The sequence below is a fragment of the Sus scrofa genome, chromosome 8, assembly GCF_000003025.6.
Source record: "Sus scrofa isolate TJ Tabasco breed Duroc chromosome 8, Sscrofa11.1, whole genome shotgun sequence".
Taxonomy (NCBI): Eukaryota; Metazoa; Chordata; class Mammalia; order Artiodactyla; family Suidae; genus Sus; species Sus scrofa.
In genome coordinates this window covers 110,125,236-110,145,364 of record NC_010450.4, presented here as the reverse complement: position 1 = coordinate 110,145,364, position 20,129 = coordinate 110,125,236, and the positions used below count along the sequence as shown (strand labels likewise).

The following is a 20,129-nucleotide window of genomic DNA, read 5'->3' as shown; positions in this document are numbered from 1 at the left end:
ATAAATTAAATGCCTTGGATAAGCTTATAGTCATCTTTTAAAAAGGATGTAGCTTATAGTCATCTACATCCAAAGAACAGTAGAAGATAAATCCATGGTACCCAAAAGTTACATGTTTAGACTATTGCTACTTAAAGCAGCCTGTCCTGAATAGACTGTTATTGGTCTGCAACAAGATGCTTGTACTAGGTATTCAACAAATCAACATAATGTTTATTTTAAAAATCTTGATACAAGTAAAACAAAGCAAAATGCAATGAAAGTAACAGTCTGCTAATGACATAGGTGACTGACATTCTGGAGCAGTTCCTCACCTCTTTGGGAACAAGTAACAGTCTGTGACCAGAACCAGTCTGCAGAAATCAACTTGATGGGGGAGGGGCATGAAAGAAAAGGTAAAGGGGAAAAAAGCAAGTGATCTGAGTTCTAAGTTCTTAACTTGTTCAATGATACGATTTTTTTTTTTTGCTTCTTAGAGCCACACCTGCGGCATATGGAGGTTCCCAGGCTAGGGGTTGAATTGGAGCTACAGCTGCCGGCCACAGCCACAGCCACAGCCACGTGGCATCCAAGCCACATCTGTGACCTACACCACAGCTCACGGCAATGCCAAATCCTTAACCCACTGAGCGAGGCCAGAGATCAAACCCGCATCCTCCTGGATTCTAGTTGGGTTCGTTAACCACCGAGCCACAAAGGGAACTCTGGAGATTTAACTATCCTTTTTTTTCTTTCTTTTTATGGCCATACCTGTGGCATCTGCAAGTTCCTGGGCTAGGGGTCAAAGTTTCTGGGAAAGGGACTCATCAATAAAAAATGATTACTATTCTAGCAAAACTGGTAACTAAAGGGAAAAAGATGAATTTGTATCCCTATCTCATACCATATTCCAAAAAAACTTCCAAATGGATTGAAAACTTTTTCATGTACTATGCCATTAAGAAAACCTTGAATAGATGCAAACTATTGCATTTGAAGTGGATAAGCAATGAGGTCCTGCTATATAGCACAGGGAACTATATACAATCACTTGTGGTAGAACATGATGGAAGATAATATGAGAAAAATAATTATATACATGTATAACTGGGTCACTTTGCTATATAGCAGAAATTGACAGACTACTGTAAATTAATAAGAATTTTTTAAAAAGGAAAGCTTGAAAAACTTTAAAAAAGTAAAAAAAAAAAAAAAAAAAAAAAAAGGGAGTTCCAGTCATAGCTCAGCAATAATGACCCTGACTAGGATCCATGAGGACATGGGTTCCATCCCTGGCCTAGATCAATGGATTAAGGATCTGGCATTGCCTTGAGCTGTGGTGTAGGTCACAGACATGACTCAGATCCCGAGTTGCTGTGGCTCTGGCGTAGGCCGGTGGCTACAGCTCCGATTTGACCCCTAGCCTGGGAACCTCCATATGCCATGAGAGCGGCCCAAGAAACGGCAAAAAGACAAAAAAAAAAAAAAAAAAAAAAAAAAAAAAAAGGCTAATACCTCTGACTATATTAAAAAAGAATTTCTATTTACCTAAAGATACCCTAAAAGTAAGTGAGGAGTTCCCGTCGTGGCGCAGTGGTTAACGAATCCGACTAGGAACCATGAGGTTGTGGGTTCAGTCCCTGGCCTTGCTCAGTGGGTTCACGATCTGGTGTTGCCGTGAACTGTGGTGTAGGTTGCAGACGCGGCTCAGATCCCTCGTCTGGCGTAGGCTGGTGACTACGGCTCCGATTAGACCCCCAGCCTGGGAACCCTCCATATGCCGCGGGAGCAGCCCAAGAAATAGCAAAAAGACAAAAAAAAAAAAAAAAAAGTAAGTGAAAAGACATGAAAAAAACTAGGAGCCAGATAATCACAATAAACATGATTAACAAAAGATTAATATGAAAAATATATAAGAACTATAAATAAATAAGATATAAGCAACATAATAAAATGGGTGAGATATATATAACTAATAAATACATGAAAAAGCTGTTCAATGTTACTGACGAGCAGAGAAATGCAAACTGAAACCAAAATGAGATAATTTAACATCCATTTGACTACTCTAACCACAGGATAGTAGGGATAATAGGAGTATAAACTGGTGTAAACACTGTATTTATTTTCTCTCTTTTTTTCCTTTTTACTGCTACATGTAGGGTATATGGAAGTTCCCAGGCTACGGATTGCATTGGAGCTGCAGCTGCTGGCCTATGCTATAGCCACACCCACACCAGAATTGTACCACTTGAATAACATCTAAAAAAAATTTTTTTTAAATATGCTTTTTAGGAATTCATTTATATAAACCTATATACAAGGGAAAGCAATATGTTCATGAACATAGGATCAAAATGCTAAGAGACAATTAGATGAGTTAGTGAGGTTACATTATATTAAATGTTGGTAACTAAAAGATACTAGATTTTGCTTTGCTTTGTTGATTCAGTTACTTATATCATTTAAAATAATTAACTAAAGTAACTAAAGCAAGCTAGGTGAGGTCATGAAACCAAAGATGATAATTACCCAATTTAGTGTATCTAAACTCCTTAGAAAAAAAAAAATTTAAGGACTTTATTTCCAAATATGCAAAATTTGGGGTCCAGTGTTGTTATATTGTGCAGCAATGACAGGAGTATCAAGAAACTCACTATATTTTCAGTTTATTTTTGATATTATTATAACTAGAACTTAGTGTGACTTTTTAAACAAAATTAAACAGTTTTTGGTAGCCTATAAATTTTTTTCGAAAACTAAAATTTAAAATATGCTTTTTCAGAGTTTGCTCATGGCTCAGCAGGTTAAGAATCCTGTTGTCATTCTATAGCTCTGGTTATAGCTGTTGCATGGGTTTGATCCCTGGTCTTCCACATATCATAGGTGAGCTCAAAATAAATAAATTAAAAAATATGCTTTTCAGAAATTGTGAATTGTTTATTACACAACAATTCACAATATACACTATTAACTGCACTTTAAAAAAAAAAATCTCTTTAATATAAAGAATTTATAGGAGTTCCCATCATGGCGCAGTGGTTAACGAATCTGACTAGGAACCACGAGGTTGTTGGTTCGATCCCTGGCCTTGCTCAGTGGGTTAACTATCCGGCGTTGCTGTGAGCTGTGGTGTAGGTCACAGACGAGGCTCGGATGCCACGTTGCTGTGGCTATGGTGTAGGCCAGCGGCTATAGCTCCAATTCGACCCCTAGTCTGGGAACCTCCATGTGCCATGGGAAGCGGCCCTAGAAAAGGCAAAAAGACAAAAAAAAAGAGAAAAAAAGAATTTATAGAGCTATATGTAACTGAGATACAAGGCTAGTCAGTCACATCATAATTAGATCAACTTGGAGTTCCTAATTGGTGGAACCACTGGCTCAGTGGTTTACGAAACTGACTAGTATCTAGGAGGATGCAGGTTCGATCCCTGGTCTTGCTCAGTGGGTTAAGGATCCCGCACTGCCGTGTGCTGTGGTGTAGGTCACAGACATGGCTCGGATCTGATGTTGTTGTGGCTATGGTGTAGGTAGCAGTCTTAGCTCCGATTGGACCCCTAGCCTGGGAACCACCATATGCTGCTGGTGTGGCCATAAAAAAGACAAAAGACAAAATAATAATAATAATAATAATAATTAGATCAACTTACCTTTACTATAAGCAGATGAACTTTCCTTACGACTCAGCTTAAGATAAAGTCTGCTCTTAGGTTCGTTATAAAATTCAGGATCTACAGTTGTAAACTTCTTTAGTTTACCATACCGTTTTCTTTGAAAATCAAATCCTTTTCTGCAAAATGAATGACAAAACTGAATTTGAATATTAAGGTAATAATTTTTTTATTGAGATACAAGTAACATCAGTTTCAAGTGTACAACATAATGATTTGATATATTGTGAAAATACCACCATAAGGCTAGTTAACACCCATCCCCACACAGTTACAAATTTTTTTTTCTTGGAGTTCCCATTGTGGCTCAGCAGTTAAAGAACTCAACTAGCATCCATGAGGATGAGGGTTTTGTCCCTGGCCTCACTCAGTGGGTTAAGGATCCAGCGTTGCTGTGAGCTGTGGCACAGGCCACAGATGAGGCTCAGATCTGGCATTGCTGTGCCTGTGATGTAGGCTAGCAGCTACAGCTCCGATTGGACCCCTAGCCTGGTAACTTCCACAGGCCCTAGAAAGACAAAAAGACAAAAAAAAAATTTTTTTCTTGTGAAGAAAATGGGTGAATAATTTTTGTTTATTTTAAAATAAATTTTCTAAGCACTGAAGAATTCATTACATATATAAATATTTTTTAATAAAAATATTTCCTTGTAATGAGAACTCTCACTTAGTAACTTTCAATCAAATATACAATAAAGCAATGTTAACTAGAGTGGTATGCTGTGTGTTACATCTGCAGGACTTATTTATTTTATAACTAGAAGTCTAAAGGTACAAATTTTAAAAAAAAATCTTTAAAATACAGTATGAAGAGGAAAAAAACAGGGAATGTATATGTTTACATACTTTCATACATATGTACAAAATAAAAATATACTGTGTCAAAGGAAGCAAATAGCAATCATCACAGAAACATCGTTAGTTTTAAAAGAGATGGAGGAGTTCCCGTCATGGCTCAGCAGCTTAAGAACCCGACTAGCATCCATGAGGAGGTGGGTTCTATCCCTGGCCTCGCTCAGTGGGTTAAGGATCCAGCGTTACTGTGAGCTGTGGTATAAGTTGCAGATGCAGCTTGGATCCCACATTGCTGCGGCTGTGATGTAGGCTGGCAGTTGTAGCTGCGATTCAACCCCTAGCCTGGAAACTTCGATATGCTGCAGGAGCAGCTGTAAAAAAAAAGAAAGAAAAAAGAAAAAAGACTTTTTAAAAATATTATCCCATTTTCATCTTATAGATTATCATGACAAGTAAATGAAAAAATACATGCAAAATGCTTAGAAGAGTGCCTAGAGTATATAAGCTTCCAGTAAATGTTGTTGTCATTAATTTACCAGTAAATGCTCATTATATTTATTTTTTGGGTAATCCAGCTTTTGTAAGACATGTTTCCAAAAAGCAGCGTTCTATTATCCTATAAATTATGTAGTTTAGGCTTGTGAATGACCACTACCTATTATTCTACACTGACAAAAATTATTCTTGTGATTTGTTCAATAGGGTTTCCCTTAGACCATGATTGTACATAATAGACATGATTGTACATAAAAAAAATATCATTCATGCCAGTAATCCTGATATTGCTGACACTGCTCAATGTGTAGAGGAGGCCAAAGTTAGCTTTAGGGAGTTATTCCCATTTATAGTTACAAAAACTGAGGTATTCTATCTTTTAGATATTTGTCCTATCTTAACTCTCTTTTTTTTTTTTTTAGGGGCCACACCTGAAGCATATGGAAGTTTCCAGGCTAGGGGTCAAAATGGAGCTCTAGCTGCAGGCCTACACCAGGGCCACAGCAATACCAAATCCTAGATCCCAGATCCCCGCCTTGTTTCCAACCTACACTGCAGCTCACAGCAACGCTGGATCCTTAACCCACTGAGCGGGGCCGGGGATTGAACCCACATCCTCATGGATACTAATCAGGTTCATTACTACTGAGCCCCAACAGGAACTCCCTATCTCAATCTCTTTGAAAACTGATGATAATTCTATGAGGTTACTATTTTCTATTTTTTGATATAATTAGAGGCAGTTATTTGGTACCATAATATATACCTCACCAAAAGTTGGCATTCCTCATAGAGGGGTATCTTTTGACTTCTTAAGTACAAGCCAATACTTTTTATATCACTTAAAACCATGCTAGGTAGTGATTCTTCCTGTGTTAAATATCCTGGGGTCACTTCATCAAGCCACTTGAAAAATTTACATTGGTCAGCTTTGGGTCCATCACAAGCATAAAAGAGACGACCCTAAGGAGAAAAAGATATTGAAACTTAGAAAAATAACTTTTTTTTTTTTACACTGTTTTTGTACTATGTTTGTTAAGATTTTTATAAAGGCTACTTGGCATTAATGTAATAAATTAGCCACTATATAACTTAACCTTTTTATTAATAAATTAAACTTAAAACCACTTTTCCGTTTTTTCTCATCAAAAATTACACTATTCTGAGAATATAAGCTTATTTGAAAAATAATATTTATTGATTTCTGATTTAAAACTTTTACTATAGAAAGCCTGAAAGCTGTCCAAAAAACAATTACATGTAACATCTTGGACATTTCTTCCCAGCCTTTTTTCTCACTCACATAAGTGCATGCATGCACACATGAGGATACGCACGTGTGTATTAAGTAAAATTCAGATAACAATACATTTTCTATTCTATAACCTAACCCTTATACACGAAAACAAACTATGAGCATGACAACTATGTCATCAAATAATCTTAGAAAGAAAAAAAGGGGAGTTCCCATTGTGGCTCAGTAGGTTAAGAACCTGACACAGAAGGGCCTTGCTCAGTGAATTAAGGATCCAGCATTGCTGCGAGCTGCAGCACAGATCATGGATGCAGCTTGGATCGGGCATTGCTGTGGCTGTGGTGTAGGCTGGCACCACACCTCAGCTCCTAGCCTACAGCTTGGATCTGGCATTGCTGTGGCTGTGGTGTAGGCTGGCACCACACCTCAGCTCCTAGCCTGGGAACTTCCATATGCCATGGGTGCAGCCCTAAAAGGAAAGAAAAAAAAAAAAAAAAAGAAAGACAAGAAAGAAAAAAAAGACTTGTAGTGGCTCTATAATATTATATTCTGTGGTCATAATATTACTTAAGAATTCTTGCTTTTGACAACTAAATTTAAATCCAAATTTACATATTCAACTAATGATGAACTGGAATATGCAAACAATAGAGGAAAGTTGCATTATTATGAGTGGAAGCACAGTCTTATGAATGAGTACAAACCATCAGTCAATATTACAAATATTTTACTAACTTAACTTCTTCCATAATAATGTTATCAGCAATGTAAACTAAATCACTATGCTCTTCTATTCCCCTGGTTTAATTGGTTGCATTACTCTTACTGGGGATCACAGACCCCAGCAAGAGTAACATTTACTTCCTTCAGGCTCATTTCTGCATTCTCTGCATTCCCTGTGCCCTGAGGTAGGGACATATTCCCGCCTTAGTGCTCTCACTGTGATTTGTGCATACCCCTCCTAGTTTGTCAGTTATAGTATTATATAAAATTTCCTTTTACATATCTCTCTCTCTAAGCTTTTATCAATAGTGCCTAGGCCTTTGGTGGGATAAGTATTTGGAAGAGCAACAGGAGGGGAAGAGGGAACAATACCTTATTTGGACCTTCCTTTTTAACCATGACAAGTTTTGCAGGGTGATGATGATGGCATGATGGCACATTATTTTCTACATTTTTCCGTTTGTCTCCGTTTGATGAGTAAAATGATATGTCAACTTTTGAAAGAGCTTTGTGCAGCCTTTGTGCCAACCCAAACAGCAATATATTTAGATGTTCTATAAAAATGTTTAAAGAAAATTTCAGAAACATATAAATACAGATGAAGATTAAGTACAGAACAATCCCACATTTGTAACAGATATGTACCATGAGCTAAACTTTACTATTTAGCTAAAACTATAACCTAATTACATCCATTTGTTAAAAGTCAAGTTGTATCCTTGTACAAAACAAAGTATCATAACTAATCATACATCAAACTTAAAATTTCCTCCTTGGAGTTGCCTTGTGACACAGTGAGTTAAGGATCTGGCATTATTATCGAACTGGCTCAGGTCACTGCTGTGGCATGAGTTCAACCCCCAGCCCAGAAACTTCCACATGCTTCAGGTGTGGCAAAAAAAAAAAAAAAAAAAAAAAAAAATTCTAGTTAATTTAACAAAACTGTCTGTAACACTTCCAGTTTAAAAAAAAAATTTTTTTAGGAGTTCCCGTCGTGGCGCAGTGGTTAACGAAGCCGACTAGGAACCATGAGGTTTCGGGTTCGATCCCTGCCCTTGCTCAGTGGGTTAAGGATCCGGCGTTGACGTGAGCTGTGGTGTAGGTTGCAGACGCGGCTCAGATCCCGCGTTGCTGTGGCTCTGGCGTAGGCCGGTGGCTACAGCTCCGATTCGACCCCTAGCCTGGGAACCTCCATATGCTGCGGGAGCGGCCCAAGAAATAGCAACAACAACAACAAAAAAAAAAAGACAAAAAAAAAAAAAATTTTTTTTAAGTTACATGTTGAAAAAGTTAATGCTGTCATTTCCACTTTTAAAATTCTATTTTTATCTGAAATTAAAACGTAACTGAAGTTCCCGTCGTGGCTCAGTAGAAAAGAATCTGACTAGTATCCATGAGGATGCAGGTTTGATCCCTGGCCTTGCTCAGTGAATTAAGGATCCAGTGTTGTTGTGGCTGTGGCATAGGCCTGCAGCTACAGCTGTGATTCAACCCCTGGCCTGAGAACTTCCCTATGCTGCAGGTGGGGCCCTAAAAAAAACAAAAAAAAAAAAAAAAACCCTCAAAAAACTTACTATCAAAAACTGAATTAAATATATAGAAAATAACAAATCACAAATAGAAAATTTAATGGAAAAATTCACAACTTCCTTGTGGCTATATTATTTATATTATCCAGCAATCAATCATAATAAAATAAAAAGGTAATAGTCATACCTATGAGACAAGATGTAAAAATCTGTTTATAATGAGCAGGAGACTGAAAAACAGCTGGTATGTGAATTTGCCTTTGGGGAAGATATGCAGATTTTACTTTCTCCCCACTTGGGAAGCACAGCTCACAGTCACTTATCTCCTGAAATAGAATAATTCAAGTTATTATAACAACTCCAGAAAAATGCTTTTTACTAGTAAGCTAATTCTACAGATATGTTAAAGAAAATAAATATTTCTTTTGATTTCCCGAGTCCATGAAAATTCTTTTCTAATTTGCTTTTTGGACATGTCCATGGCATGTGGAAGTTTCTGAGCCAGGAATCAAACTGTCGCCAGAGCAGCAACCAGTGCCACTGTGGTGACAATGCAAGATCCCAAACCCTCTGTGCCACAGGAAAATTCTTCATTTTCTAATTTTATTATTATTTTTACATTTTTGGCCACCCTGTATCATATGGAGTTCCCAGGCCTGGGATCAGATCTGAGCCACAGTTGTGACCTAAGCAGCAGCTGCGGCAAGATCAGATCCTTAACCCACTGTGCCAGCCAGGGATGGAACCTGTGTCCTGGTACTGGAGAGATGCCATCAATTCTATTGTGCCACAGCAGGAACACCCTCATTTTCTAATTTTAAATAGGAAACTAAGTATAGGAGTTCCCCACGTGGCTCAGTGGGTAACAAATCCGACTAGCAGCCATGAGGTTGTAGGTTCCATCCCTGGCCTTGCTGTGAGCTGTGGTATAGGTCCCAGATGCAACTCGGATTATGAGTTGCTATGGCTATGGCATAGGCCAGTGGCTACAGCTCCGATTAGACCCCTAGCCTGGGAATCTCTATGCGCCACAGAGCGGCCCTAGAAAAGGCAAAAAGACAAAAAAAAAAAAGAAAAAAGAAAGAAAGAAACTAAGTATAGCAAGAAAGGCTATGACATGACACCTTTTCTTTTTCTTTTTTGCTTTTTAGGGCCATACTTGCAGAATATGGAGGTTCCCAGGATCTAATCAGAGCTACAGGAGCCGGCCTACACCACAGCCACAGCAACATAGGATCTGAGCTGCATCCGCAACTTACACCAGAGCTCACAGCAGTGCCAGATCCTTAAGCAACTGAGCGAGGCCAGGGATCAAAACCGCAACCTCGTGGTTCCTAGTGGAATTTGTTTCTGCTACGCCATGATGGGAATTCCAACACTTTTAATGATATATAAGACTAATTTTTCTTGTCTGCCCCTTAATAAGTTTTAAAATATTTTTGCCTAACCGATGTGAATGAATCATTATGTATCTCTATTTCTGGTTACATCTACGACAAGAATTGTTCATAACTAATGTATAGTACGATGTACCTTTACCCTAAAAATGATCTGATCAGCAAAACTGAGCTGATAGCTAAAAATGAAAACAATCACATGGAGTTCCCGTCGTGGCGCAGTGGTTAACGAATACAACTAGGACCCATGACGCTGTGGGTTTGATCCCTGGCTTTGCTCAGTGGGTTAAGGATCTGGTGTTGCTGTGAGCTGTGGTGTAGGTCGCAGACACAGCTCAGATTCTGCATTGCTGTGGCTCTGGCATAGGCTGGTGGCTCCGGCTCCGGCTCCAATTAGACCCCTGTTCTGGGAACCTCCATGTGCCTCAGGAAGCAGCCCTAGAAAAGGCAAAAAAAAAAAAAAGAAAGAAAGAAAACAATCACAGTAGTAGTAGAGGTGGAAGTGGTGGTGAAACCAAGCTGTACTTTATTGAGTACTTTTTTTTTTTTTTTGCTATTTCTTTGGGCCACTCCCGTGGCATATGGAGGTTCCCAGGCTAGGGGTTGAATCGGAGCTGTAGCCACCGGCCTACGCCAGAGCCACAGCAATGCAGGATCCGAGCCGCGTCTGCAACCTACACCACAGCTCACGGCAACGCCGGATCCTTAACCCACTGAGCAAGGGCAGGGACCGAACCCACAACCTCATGGTTCCTAGTCGGATTCGTTAACCACTGTGCCACGATGGGAACTCCTTTATTAAGTACTTATTATGTGCCAGATACTGCATCAGACACTTTCAAATGTATAATTTCATTTAGTGTTCACAACCTCTAAGAGGGATGTTAAGTCAAACAAGATGTGATTGTACCAAAAGTTCTGGAAAAATCTAAAAAATAACAGAGCTGTTATCTTCAAGACTAAAATCACTGCATCTATATGATTTTAGTAACTCTTCCGTTGAAATTCAGACAATAACTGTTGGAAAAAATGCACCAAGAAACACTGGTACATTTTCTCACCTGTAAATCTCCTCTTACACTGCAGGTGTAGCAGGCAGACTCTCCTAACACATTTTTAATTTCCTCAGTCTTAGAAGTGTGCTTTAAATTCAAAGAGAGTGCTTTCTGTCTGGAAACCAAATCTTGACTGCTAAAATCCTGCCGCTGTTGTTGAAGCATGCATTTTATCATTTGCAAATGCTCAGAGTCTAAGCTTTCATTCACAGCATCACTCTGTCTTTCACCTGTGTCACTAAAATGCATCCTGGAAACAGCCTCAGCAAAGAAGCCATCTGTTACTTTCTGATCAAGTCTGTTTGGTGTAGTCAACTTGCATTGGATTATGTTTTGATATTTCAGCCACTTGCTTTGAGTAGATGTATTATCGAGAAGTGAAATATCCCTTGGAGTCATTTCAGTAGATTCTTTAGAGAAAGAAGTTTCACTTTGGTCCTCAGATCCAAAGCTGAAAGAAGGAAGCTCTGACTCTTCATACAAGTTGACTATGGGAGAATCAGAAGACTCTTGCCTGTCACAGTCGATCACACACGAACAAGAATCTAGGTCAGGTGACCCACTGGTAGCTGGCAAAGTAATAAGTGGAACTCGGATTCTACTTACTAATGAAAGCCTTTGAAGGTTCTTATTCTCCAGAGACTTTTTCATTACTGAAAAAAAAAAAAAAAAAAAGCTGATTAAATAAAAATGTATCACAGACATCATCCAGGTTCTAGAAAACATTGAGCATCCATACAAAACAGCAAAAAATACCAAGCTGCCTTGCGCCACCTCAAAAAAAAAAAAAAAAAAATCACATTTTCTCTAGAAAAATGTGATGGTGTTAGTCTCAAGAAAACAAAGATTTCAAAAATTTCCTTGTGGTGCTGTGGGTTAAGGATCTGGCATTGCCAAAGCTGTGGTGCAGGTTGCAAGTGCAGTGCAGGTTTGATCCCTGCCCTGATAACTTCCACAGGTACAGCCAAAAATAAAAAATAAAAAAATTAAGATTTCAAAGCTTAAGTAACAGACTTTGAATTTTTTTTTTAGGATTGATAAACTTGATTGACATTCTTTTTCTTTTCCCTCTTAGCTAAGGATTTCCACCAAGGGCCCCCCAATTACTACATTATATGTACACAGTACTTAAGTTTTCAAAGTACTTTACAACCAAGGAGGGATTATCACTTCATTTTACAGATAAGACTGCCACCAAAGCCTAAGGTAACATGATGACCAACTGGCAGAGTTAAGATAAGAAACCAGAACTAGTTTTTTGTTCTCAACTTTATATTCCTTCTCCAGAGACTGAAGGTCGAAGTTCATTTATCAATGAGTTATAGCTTCCTTTATATGGTTATTACACTCATAAATTAATATGTTAACCTTCATATAAAGAAGATTTTTAGCTTTATTTTGATATTGTCATGTGGTAAGTGTTCAACTCTGGTAAACTCATGTTATGGCAGATTTTAGCTGAGTTTTATAATTCCTTCTCTCAGCAGCATTAGTAATAGATATATTACTGAAAACGTAAAAAGCATTATTTGTTGAATAAAGAATGATTGAGAGGGAAGGATCAAGATAGTACAGGAGTAAGACGTGGTGCTCACATTCTCCCACAAACACATCAAAAAAACCCATCTACATGTAGAATGATTCACAGAGAACATCTACTGAATGCTGGCAGAAGACCTTAAACCTCCAAAAAGGGCAAGAAATCCCCCACATAACTGGGCAGAACAAAAGGGAAAAAAAGAGAGAGAGAAGGAACCAGGATGGGACTAGAACTCCTTGAGAAGGGCTGTGAAAGAAGAAAGGAACCCACATCCTGGGAAACTACCTAACCAATTGGGTAATCAGCCAAGACAGAGGGACCTCAATGTCTCAGAGAAAAGCACAGCAGCTGGGCTGACCAAGGCAAAGCAGAGTGAGAGCCGCACAAACCACTGGTACCACCTCCCGGGACACCACAGCCCGAGACACTCGGACAGGGGCTGGGTGCTGAGACTCAGGCTCTGGAGCATAAGAAAAATATAAACAAAATGAAGACGCTCAGCAGCCATTCCCAGTTAAAAGAACAGGAGAATTCCCCTGAGGGTGCAAACAACAAAAACGGACCTCTGCAGTCTAACAGACACCAAGTTCAAAAAAGAGATAGTGAAAATACTGCAAGAATTAAGAGCGAATATGAAGGAATTAAGAGTAAATATGAATGCAGATTACTTTAGAAAGGAATTACAAAATATAAGGAGCCAAGAAAAATTAGAAAATTCATTTGCAGAGATGCAAGCTGAGTTAAAGGCACTGAGAACTAAAAAACATTAATTAAGGAAATTAAAGCGGATTCAAAGAAATGGAGAGATATTCCATGCTCTTGGATTAGAAGAATTAGTATTGTAAAAATGGACATACTACCCAAAGCGATCTATAGATTCACTGCACTCCCTATCGAATTACCCATGACATTTTGCATAGAACTAGAACAATTCAAAAATTTATATGGAACCATAAAGGACCCAGAATTGCCAAAGCTATCCTGAGAAAGGAAAAAAAAAAAAAAAAAAAAACCAAAACAAGCAGGAGGCATAACTCTCCCAGACTTCAGTCAATATTACAAAGCTACAGTAATGAAGACAGGGTGGTGCTTATATAAGAACAAACATACAAACCAATGGAACAGAATAGAGAATCCAGAAATTAACCCAGACACCTATGGTCAATTAATCTTCAGCAAAGGAGGCAAGACTATAAAATAGGAAAAAAAACAGTCTCTTCAGCAAGTGGTGCTGGGAAAACTGGACAGCTGCATATAAATCACTAGAAAACACCCTCACGCCATGCACAAAAATTAACTCAAAATAGCTTAAAGACATAAACATAAGACAAGACACCACAAAACTCCTAGAAGAAAACATTCTCCGGAGTTCCCATCGTGGCGCAGTGGTTAACGAATCTGACTAGGAACCATGAGGTTACAGGTTCGATCCCTGCCCTTGCTCAGTGGGTTAACGATCCGGCATTGCCGTGAGCTGTAGTGTAGGTCACAGATGTGGCTCAGATCTGGCATTGCTGTGGCTCTGGCATAGGCCAGCAGCTATAGCTCTGATTAGACCCCTAGCCTGGGAACCTTCATATGCCACGGGAGCGGCCCAAGAAATGGCAAAAAGACAAAAAAAAAAGAAAAGAAAACATTCTCCGACATCAACCATACAAATGTTTTCTTAGGTCTCCCAAGGCGACAGAAATAAAAACAAAAATAAACCAATGGAACCTAATCAAACTTAAAAGCTTTTGTACAGCAAAGGAAACCATTAAAAAAAAAAAAAAAAAAAAAAAGACAACCTGCAGAATGGGAGAAAATAGTTTCAAATGATGCAACTGACAAGGGCTTAATCTCTAAAATATACAAACAACTCAACAACAAAAAAACCAACAACCCAGTTGAAAATTGGGCAGAAGACCTGAGTAGACATTTCTCCAAAGAAGATATACAGATGGCTAACAGGCACATGAAAAAATGCTCAACATCACTTATTATTAGAGAAATGCAAATCAAAACTTCTGTGAGGTACCACCTCACACTGGTCAGAATGGCCATCATTAACACATCAACAAATAACAAAGGCTGGTGAGGGTGTGAAGAAAAGGGTACCCTCCTTCACTGTTGATAGGAATATGATTGGTACAACCACTATGGAAAACATTATGGAAATACCTCAGAAAACTAAATATAGAACTACCATATGACCCAGAAATCCCACTTCTGGGCATATATCCAGACAAAACTTTCACTGAAAAAGATACCTGCACCCCTATGCTCACTGCAGTGCTATTTACAATAGCCAAGACACAGAAATCTAAACGTCTATCAACAGACAAATGGATTAAGATGTGGTATACACACACAGCCACACACACACACAATGGAATACTATTCAGCCATAAAAAAGAACAAAATAAGGCCATTTGCAGCAACATGGATGGAACTAGACTCTCATATTAAGTCAGAAAGAGAAAACAAATACCATGTTATCACTTTATCTGGAATCTAATATATGGCACAAATGAACCAATCTATTTAATCTGGAATCTAATATATGGCACAAATGACCCTATTTACAGGAAAAAAAAACCAAACTCATGGACATGGAGAACAGACTTGTGGTTGTCAAGGGGAGGGGAAGGGAATGGGATAGACTGGGAGTTTGGGGCTAGTAGATAGAAACTACTACATTTGGAGTAGATAAGCAATGAGATCCTGCTGTGTAGCACAGGGAACTGTATCTAATTACTTGTGATGGAACATAATAGAGGATAATGTGAGAAAAACAATGTATATATATGTATATATAACTGGGTCACTTTGCTGTACAACAGAAATTGACAGAACATTGTAAATGAACTATAATTTTAAAAAATCTTAAAAAAAAAAAAAAAAGAAAACTCTCACAGTTCCTATTATCTTTCAAAGTTCAAGGCAGCTCTTATAGTATCCTATTGCAGCTGCCCCGTAAGATCAGGAACCTTGGAATTCCTGTTGTGGTTCAGCAGTAACAAACCTGAACAAACTCAATTGGTATCCATGAGGATGCACATTTAATCCTTGGCCTCACTCAGTGGGTTAAGGATTGGGCATTGCCATGAGCTGCGGTGTAGGTTGCAGACGCGGCTTGGATCTGGTGTTGCTGTGGCTGTGGTATAGGCCAGAGGCTACAGCTCCGATTCGACCCCTAGCCTAGGAACTTCCATGTGCCGCAAGTGCGGCCCTGAAAAAGCCAAAAGTTTTTTTTTTAATTAAAAAAAAAAAAAAAAAAAGATCAGGAACCTTACCTTATCGCCTCTTCACCCTCATTTCCTGTCACTCGCCTTCACTCACTCAGGCCATGGCAGCCTCCTTGCTGTTCCACAACTGGCCATCATTCTCCTGCCTCAAAACCTCTATACTTCGTATTTCCAGGCCCAGGAAATATTCCTCCAGCTATCTGAATGGCTCTCTCTTTCTTCCTTCAGATCTCTACTCCAATGTCATTTTATCAGAGGTCCTACTTGACCCATATAAAATAGAACTCCATCCCCACCTGCACTCTTATCCCCCTTACACAGCTATTTTGGCCTCCGAGCCTTAAAACCCTCTGAGGTACTACATATTTGTTTATCGTCAGTCTCCTTTCATTGGAATTTAAGTTCCATGAGGGCAGACCTTTGCTTGTTTTATTCACAGACCTATCTCTAACATCTAGGAGAATGCAACACATAGTAACCACTCCAGAAATATTTGATAAGTGAGTGACTGGCTAAATAGACTAATCCTTTTAAGGACTGTGCCCACACACACTGTCTATACTTTCTTATTCAATATTTGCTCCATTTTTAACTAATTTTTACCCTATTTCACTGAAAATGATCCTCCCAAGGTAAACAAAGACTCTCAAGTCGCCAAATGGGATGTTTCTGTTCTCGTTTTATGGGATGTCTCAGTAACTGACATAACTAACCCTCTCCACCTCCAGAATCTTGAGAGTGTGGGATATAACACACTCTCTTCTCTCTTGATGAACCCACCTATTCTCAGTACTTTCAATGTTTCTGTGTGTAAACGTCTATGAACCAGACCCAGCGCCCAACTTCTTTTTTTTTTTTTTTTTGTCTTTTCTAGGGCTACACCCGCGGCACATGGGGGTTCCCAGACTAGGGGTCTAATCGGAGCTGTAGCCGCCAGCCTACACCACAGCCACAGCAACGCCAGATCTGAGCCTTGTTTGCGACGTACACCACAGCTCATGGCAACGCCAAATCCTTAATCGAGGCCAGGGATCGAACCCTCAACCTCATGATTCCTAATCGGACGCATTAACTAACCACTGAGCCACGACGGGAACTCCCAACTCCTTAACATCTCTACCTTTCTGTCTCACAGACATGCCTTATCTACACCTATCCACATACCAAACCTGTTCCACCCACCATGGGAACTGTGTCCTCCCCAGCCCTGTGCCCCTCATCCCCCACCTCAAAATTCATATGTTCAAGTCATAACGCCCAATGTGACTATTTGGAGAGAGGGCCTTTAAGAGGTAATAAAGGGTAAATGAGGTTGTAAGAGTGGTGCCCGGATCCAGCAGAATGAGTGTCTTTGAACATAGAACAGTCTCTCCCTCTCTCCCTCCCCCAACCCCTCTCTCTCCACGTGCATATACCAAAGGAGGCCACAGTGGGAAGGTAGCCATCTGTAAGCCAGGAATAGATTTCTCACCAGACATTTGGACTTCTACCCTCCAGAGCTATGACAAAATAAATTTCTTGTGTTTAAGCCATCATCCTACTGCATTTTGTTACGGTAACCCTAGCTGACAAATACACTCCTCCACCTTACCCCACTCAGTAAAGCCCACCTCAGTCCACACTAAGTCAGAAAGCCAGGGGTCTTTCTCCTCCCTTTCCTTCACTCTATTCTCTACATCCAGTCCAGCAACAGTTATGCTTCTACCTCCAAAATTTAACTTAAATGGTTATTTATTCTAAAAGAAATGACTCTGTGCTATTTCATTACTAAAATAATATTGGTTGGTTATTCATATACTTACTTGACCATGTTGAAAAAAATCATCTAGTCTTAAGATTTTTATCTTTCTAGTTTTTAATAGGTTCCTTTGTTTTAAAATTAACCGAAGTTTTTCACTCACAACTACTAAAACTTTGTTTACATTATACATTATTTACTTCCCACAAATCAGGTCTGCTGATTTAAAATTATAATCCAAATAATGATAAAAATGTGGAGTTCCCGTGGTGGCTCAGTGGTTAACGAACCCGACTAGGAACCATAAGGTTGCGGGTTTGATCCCTGGTCTTGCTCAGTGGGTTAAGGATCCGGTGTTGCCAAGAGCTGTGGTGTAGGTCCCAGATGTGGCTCGGATGCCGAGTTGCTGTGGCTGTGGTGTAGGCCAGCGGCCACAGCTCCGATTAGACCCCTAGCCTGGGAACCTCCATATGCCGAAAGGGTGGCCCAAGAAATGGCAAAAAGACAAATAAATAAAATAAAAAATAAATAAAAATAAATAAAAATGTTCTGAATCTTTAGGAGAGAAATCTAAAATTGCTGTATATGGGGGAAAGCATAGATCTTACACAATTGTTTCTTCAATGTAGAATAACTTTTTAATGTTAAAATATTTGTAATTTACTTACGATCATTTTTAACTGAATTCTTATTAGGCTCAGCTATCACTTGAAAATTGTCTTCAGTGTTAAAGCTGGAATCTCCTTTTATCAAGTTTTCTTCATCTGGCAACTAGAAAACAGATCCAATTATCAGTTTAGAAAAAATGTGTGTACATATCCATACCTTTATCTCTCTCTATATATATATACATACATATACATACAGTTTACGGTTATAACTTGAAACATAGGAAGACAGAAAGAAATACGTTATGAATCAATTCCATTTGAGGAAAGCAGAGTACACTATATTTCATCAATTCTTATGACTCAGGTTTCTTACATCTTAACATCTTCGATATTGGGATGAACCTTAAAAATGACATTTTTACATTTCTATAGCACAGGCAACAGTTATGACATAGTTGTCATTGCCTGTGCATGTGCAACTACATGTAAAGGAGTCAGACTTCTCACATAATGATCACTTAAATATGAGTTTCTGCATTGTTAACATGAGACATGTGAAAAATTTTTCTGTTTGAACAGCTTCAAAAAGACTACACTAGAATTTAGCATCGAACAAAAAGTACTGTGTTCACAGAAAAACAAGAAAACAAAGCAGTGTGATATGTTGCAAAAATCTATGCTCAAATAAATCTAAGATTCTTTCAAGAGATATAACATTAAAAATCCCAGTGAAGGTGAAAAAGTTCTGGGGATCTGTTTCATAACACTGCAAATATACTTCCCATTACCAGGGTGTACACATAAAAATGGTTATGATGGTAATTTTATGATATGTATTTATCATATTAAAAAAAAAGAACTTTTTTGAAGTTCCTCTTGTGGCTCAGCGGTAACACACCTGACTTATCCATGAGGATACAGGTTCAATCCCTGGCCCTGCTCAGTGGGTTAAGGATCCAACACTGCTGTGAGCTGTGGTGTAGGTTGAGACATGGCTCAGGTCTGGTGTTGCTGTGGCTATGACATACGCAGGCAGCTGCAGCTCTGATTTGACCCCTAGCATGGGAACTTTCATGTGCCACAGGTGTGGCCCTAAAAGAACCCTTTAGTTTTAAAAGGGAACTTTTTAAATAAAAAAGGCAGTGAAGGGAGTTCCGGTTGTGGAGCAGTGGAAACTAATCCGACTAGGAACCTTGAGGTCGCAAGTTTGATTCCTGGCCTCACTCAGTGGGTTAAGGATCCAGTGTTGGCCATAAGCTGTGGTGTAGGTCGTAGATACAGCTTGGATCTGGCATTGCTGTGGCTGTGGCCTAGGCCGGCAGCTGTAGCTCCAATTCAACCCCTAGCCTGGGAACTTCCATATGCTGCAGGTGCGGCCTTAAAAAGACAAAAGACAAAAACAAAACAAAACAAAATAAAAAGACAAAAGACAAAAAAAAAAAAAAAAAAAAAAAAAAAGGCAGTGAAAAATCATTGAGTAGTGTTGATTGACTGCTTTCTTTCTTAGTGGTATATATTATAATGGTGCTTTTTATAATCAGTGATAGTATCTTAGAATTTGATGAAATACAAGATTTTTTAAGTTCAGAAACCACTGTGTGTGAGCAATCTGTCACACTTATTTCAAAAAGCTCTTATCTCTCTGTTGGTAAGCCTAGTCATTTTGACTTAGAATATTTTTATAAACTCAGGATATAAAACAAGACTATACTGATGTATGCAAAAATAATTAAAAATAAACAAATGGACATAAATTTCTTTGTCAGTATGGAATACCTCCCTAATTTATTTTCCTCTCAAAAAGCACAGGAAATGAGAAACAGAAACACCTCTCACTTTTGATAAAACTAAGAAATAATGGTAACCCTGAATTATAATATATGAAGAGGATAAGAACAGAGTACAGGCTTAGCAATAGGGAGGAAAGTCAAACCCAAGCACCTACTACAAGAAAGACCAATAAAAAGTTAATTTATAAACCCCAATAACCATGAAAACACATTGAAACTGGAGTCCACAGAGACTGCTGAAAAAGGATACAAAGGACTGAAAACAATAGAAGTTTAGAAAGAGAAAAACCAAAAGAATAGTGGGGAGAAATTATCAAAGAAATG

At 38.8% G+C, this 20,129-nt stretch overlaps 1 protein-coding gene and 1 long non-coding RNA gene across 9 annotated transcripts in view; one reads left to right on the top strand and one right to left on the bottom strand.

The window, feature by feature from the left end:
* Positions 1–20,129, bottom strand: part of ZGRF1 (zinc finger GRF-type containing 1) — a 78,167-nt gene that overhangs the window by 22,722 nt on the left and 35,316 nt on the right. For 4 of the 8 annotated variants that reach the window (XM_021101662.1, XM_021101661.1, XM_021101664.1 and 1 more), the window contains 6 exons: positions 18,073–18,175; positions 10,906–11,552; positions 8,635–8,773; positions 7,291–7,472; positions 5,707–5,903; positions 3,630–3,769 (listed from right to left, as the gene is read on the bottom strand). In XM_021101662.1, the coding sequence (XP_020957321.1) occupies positions 3,630–3,769; positions 5,707–5,903; positions 7,291–7,472; positions 8,635–8,773; positions 10,906–11,552; positions 18,073–18,175 (1,408 nt within the window). The remainder of the gene's footprint in view (positions 1–3,629; positions 3,770–5,706; positions 5,904–7,290; positions 7,473–8,634; positions 8,774–10,905; positions 11,553–18,072; positions 18,176–20,129) is intronic. The other 4 variants (XM_021101665.1, XM_021101666.1, XM_021101667.1 and 1 more) reach the window with 1 other exon arrangement.
* The window catches only part of LOC110262172, a 64,437-nt gene that overhangs the window by 21,923 nt on the left and 22,385 nt on the right, over positions 1–20,129 (top strand). The window lies entirely within an intron of this gene.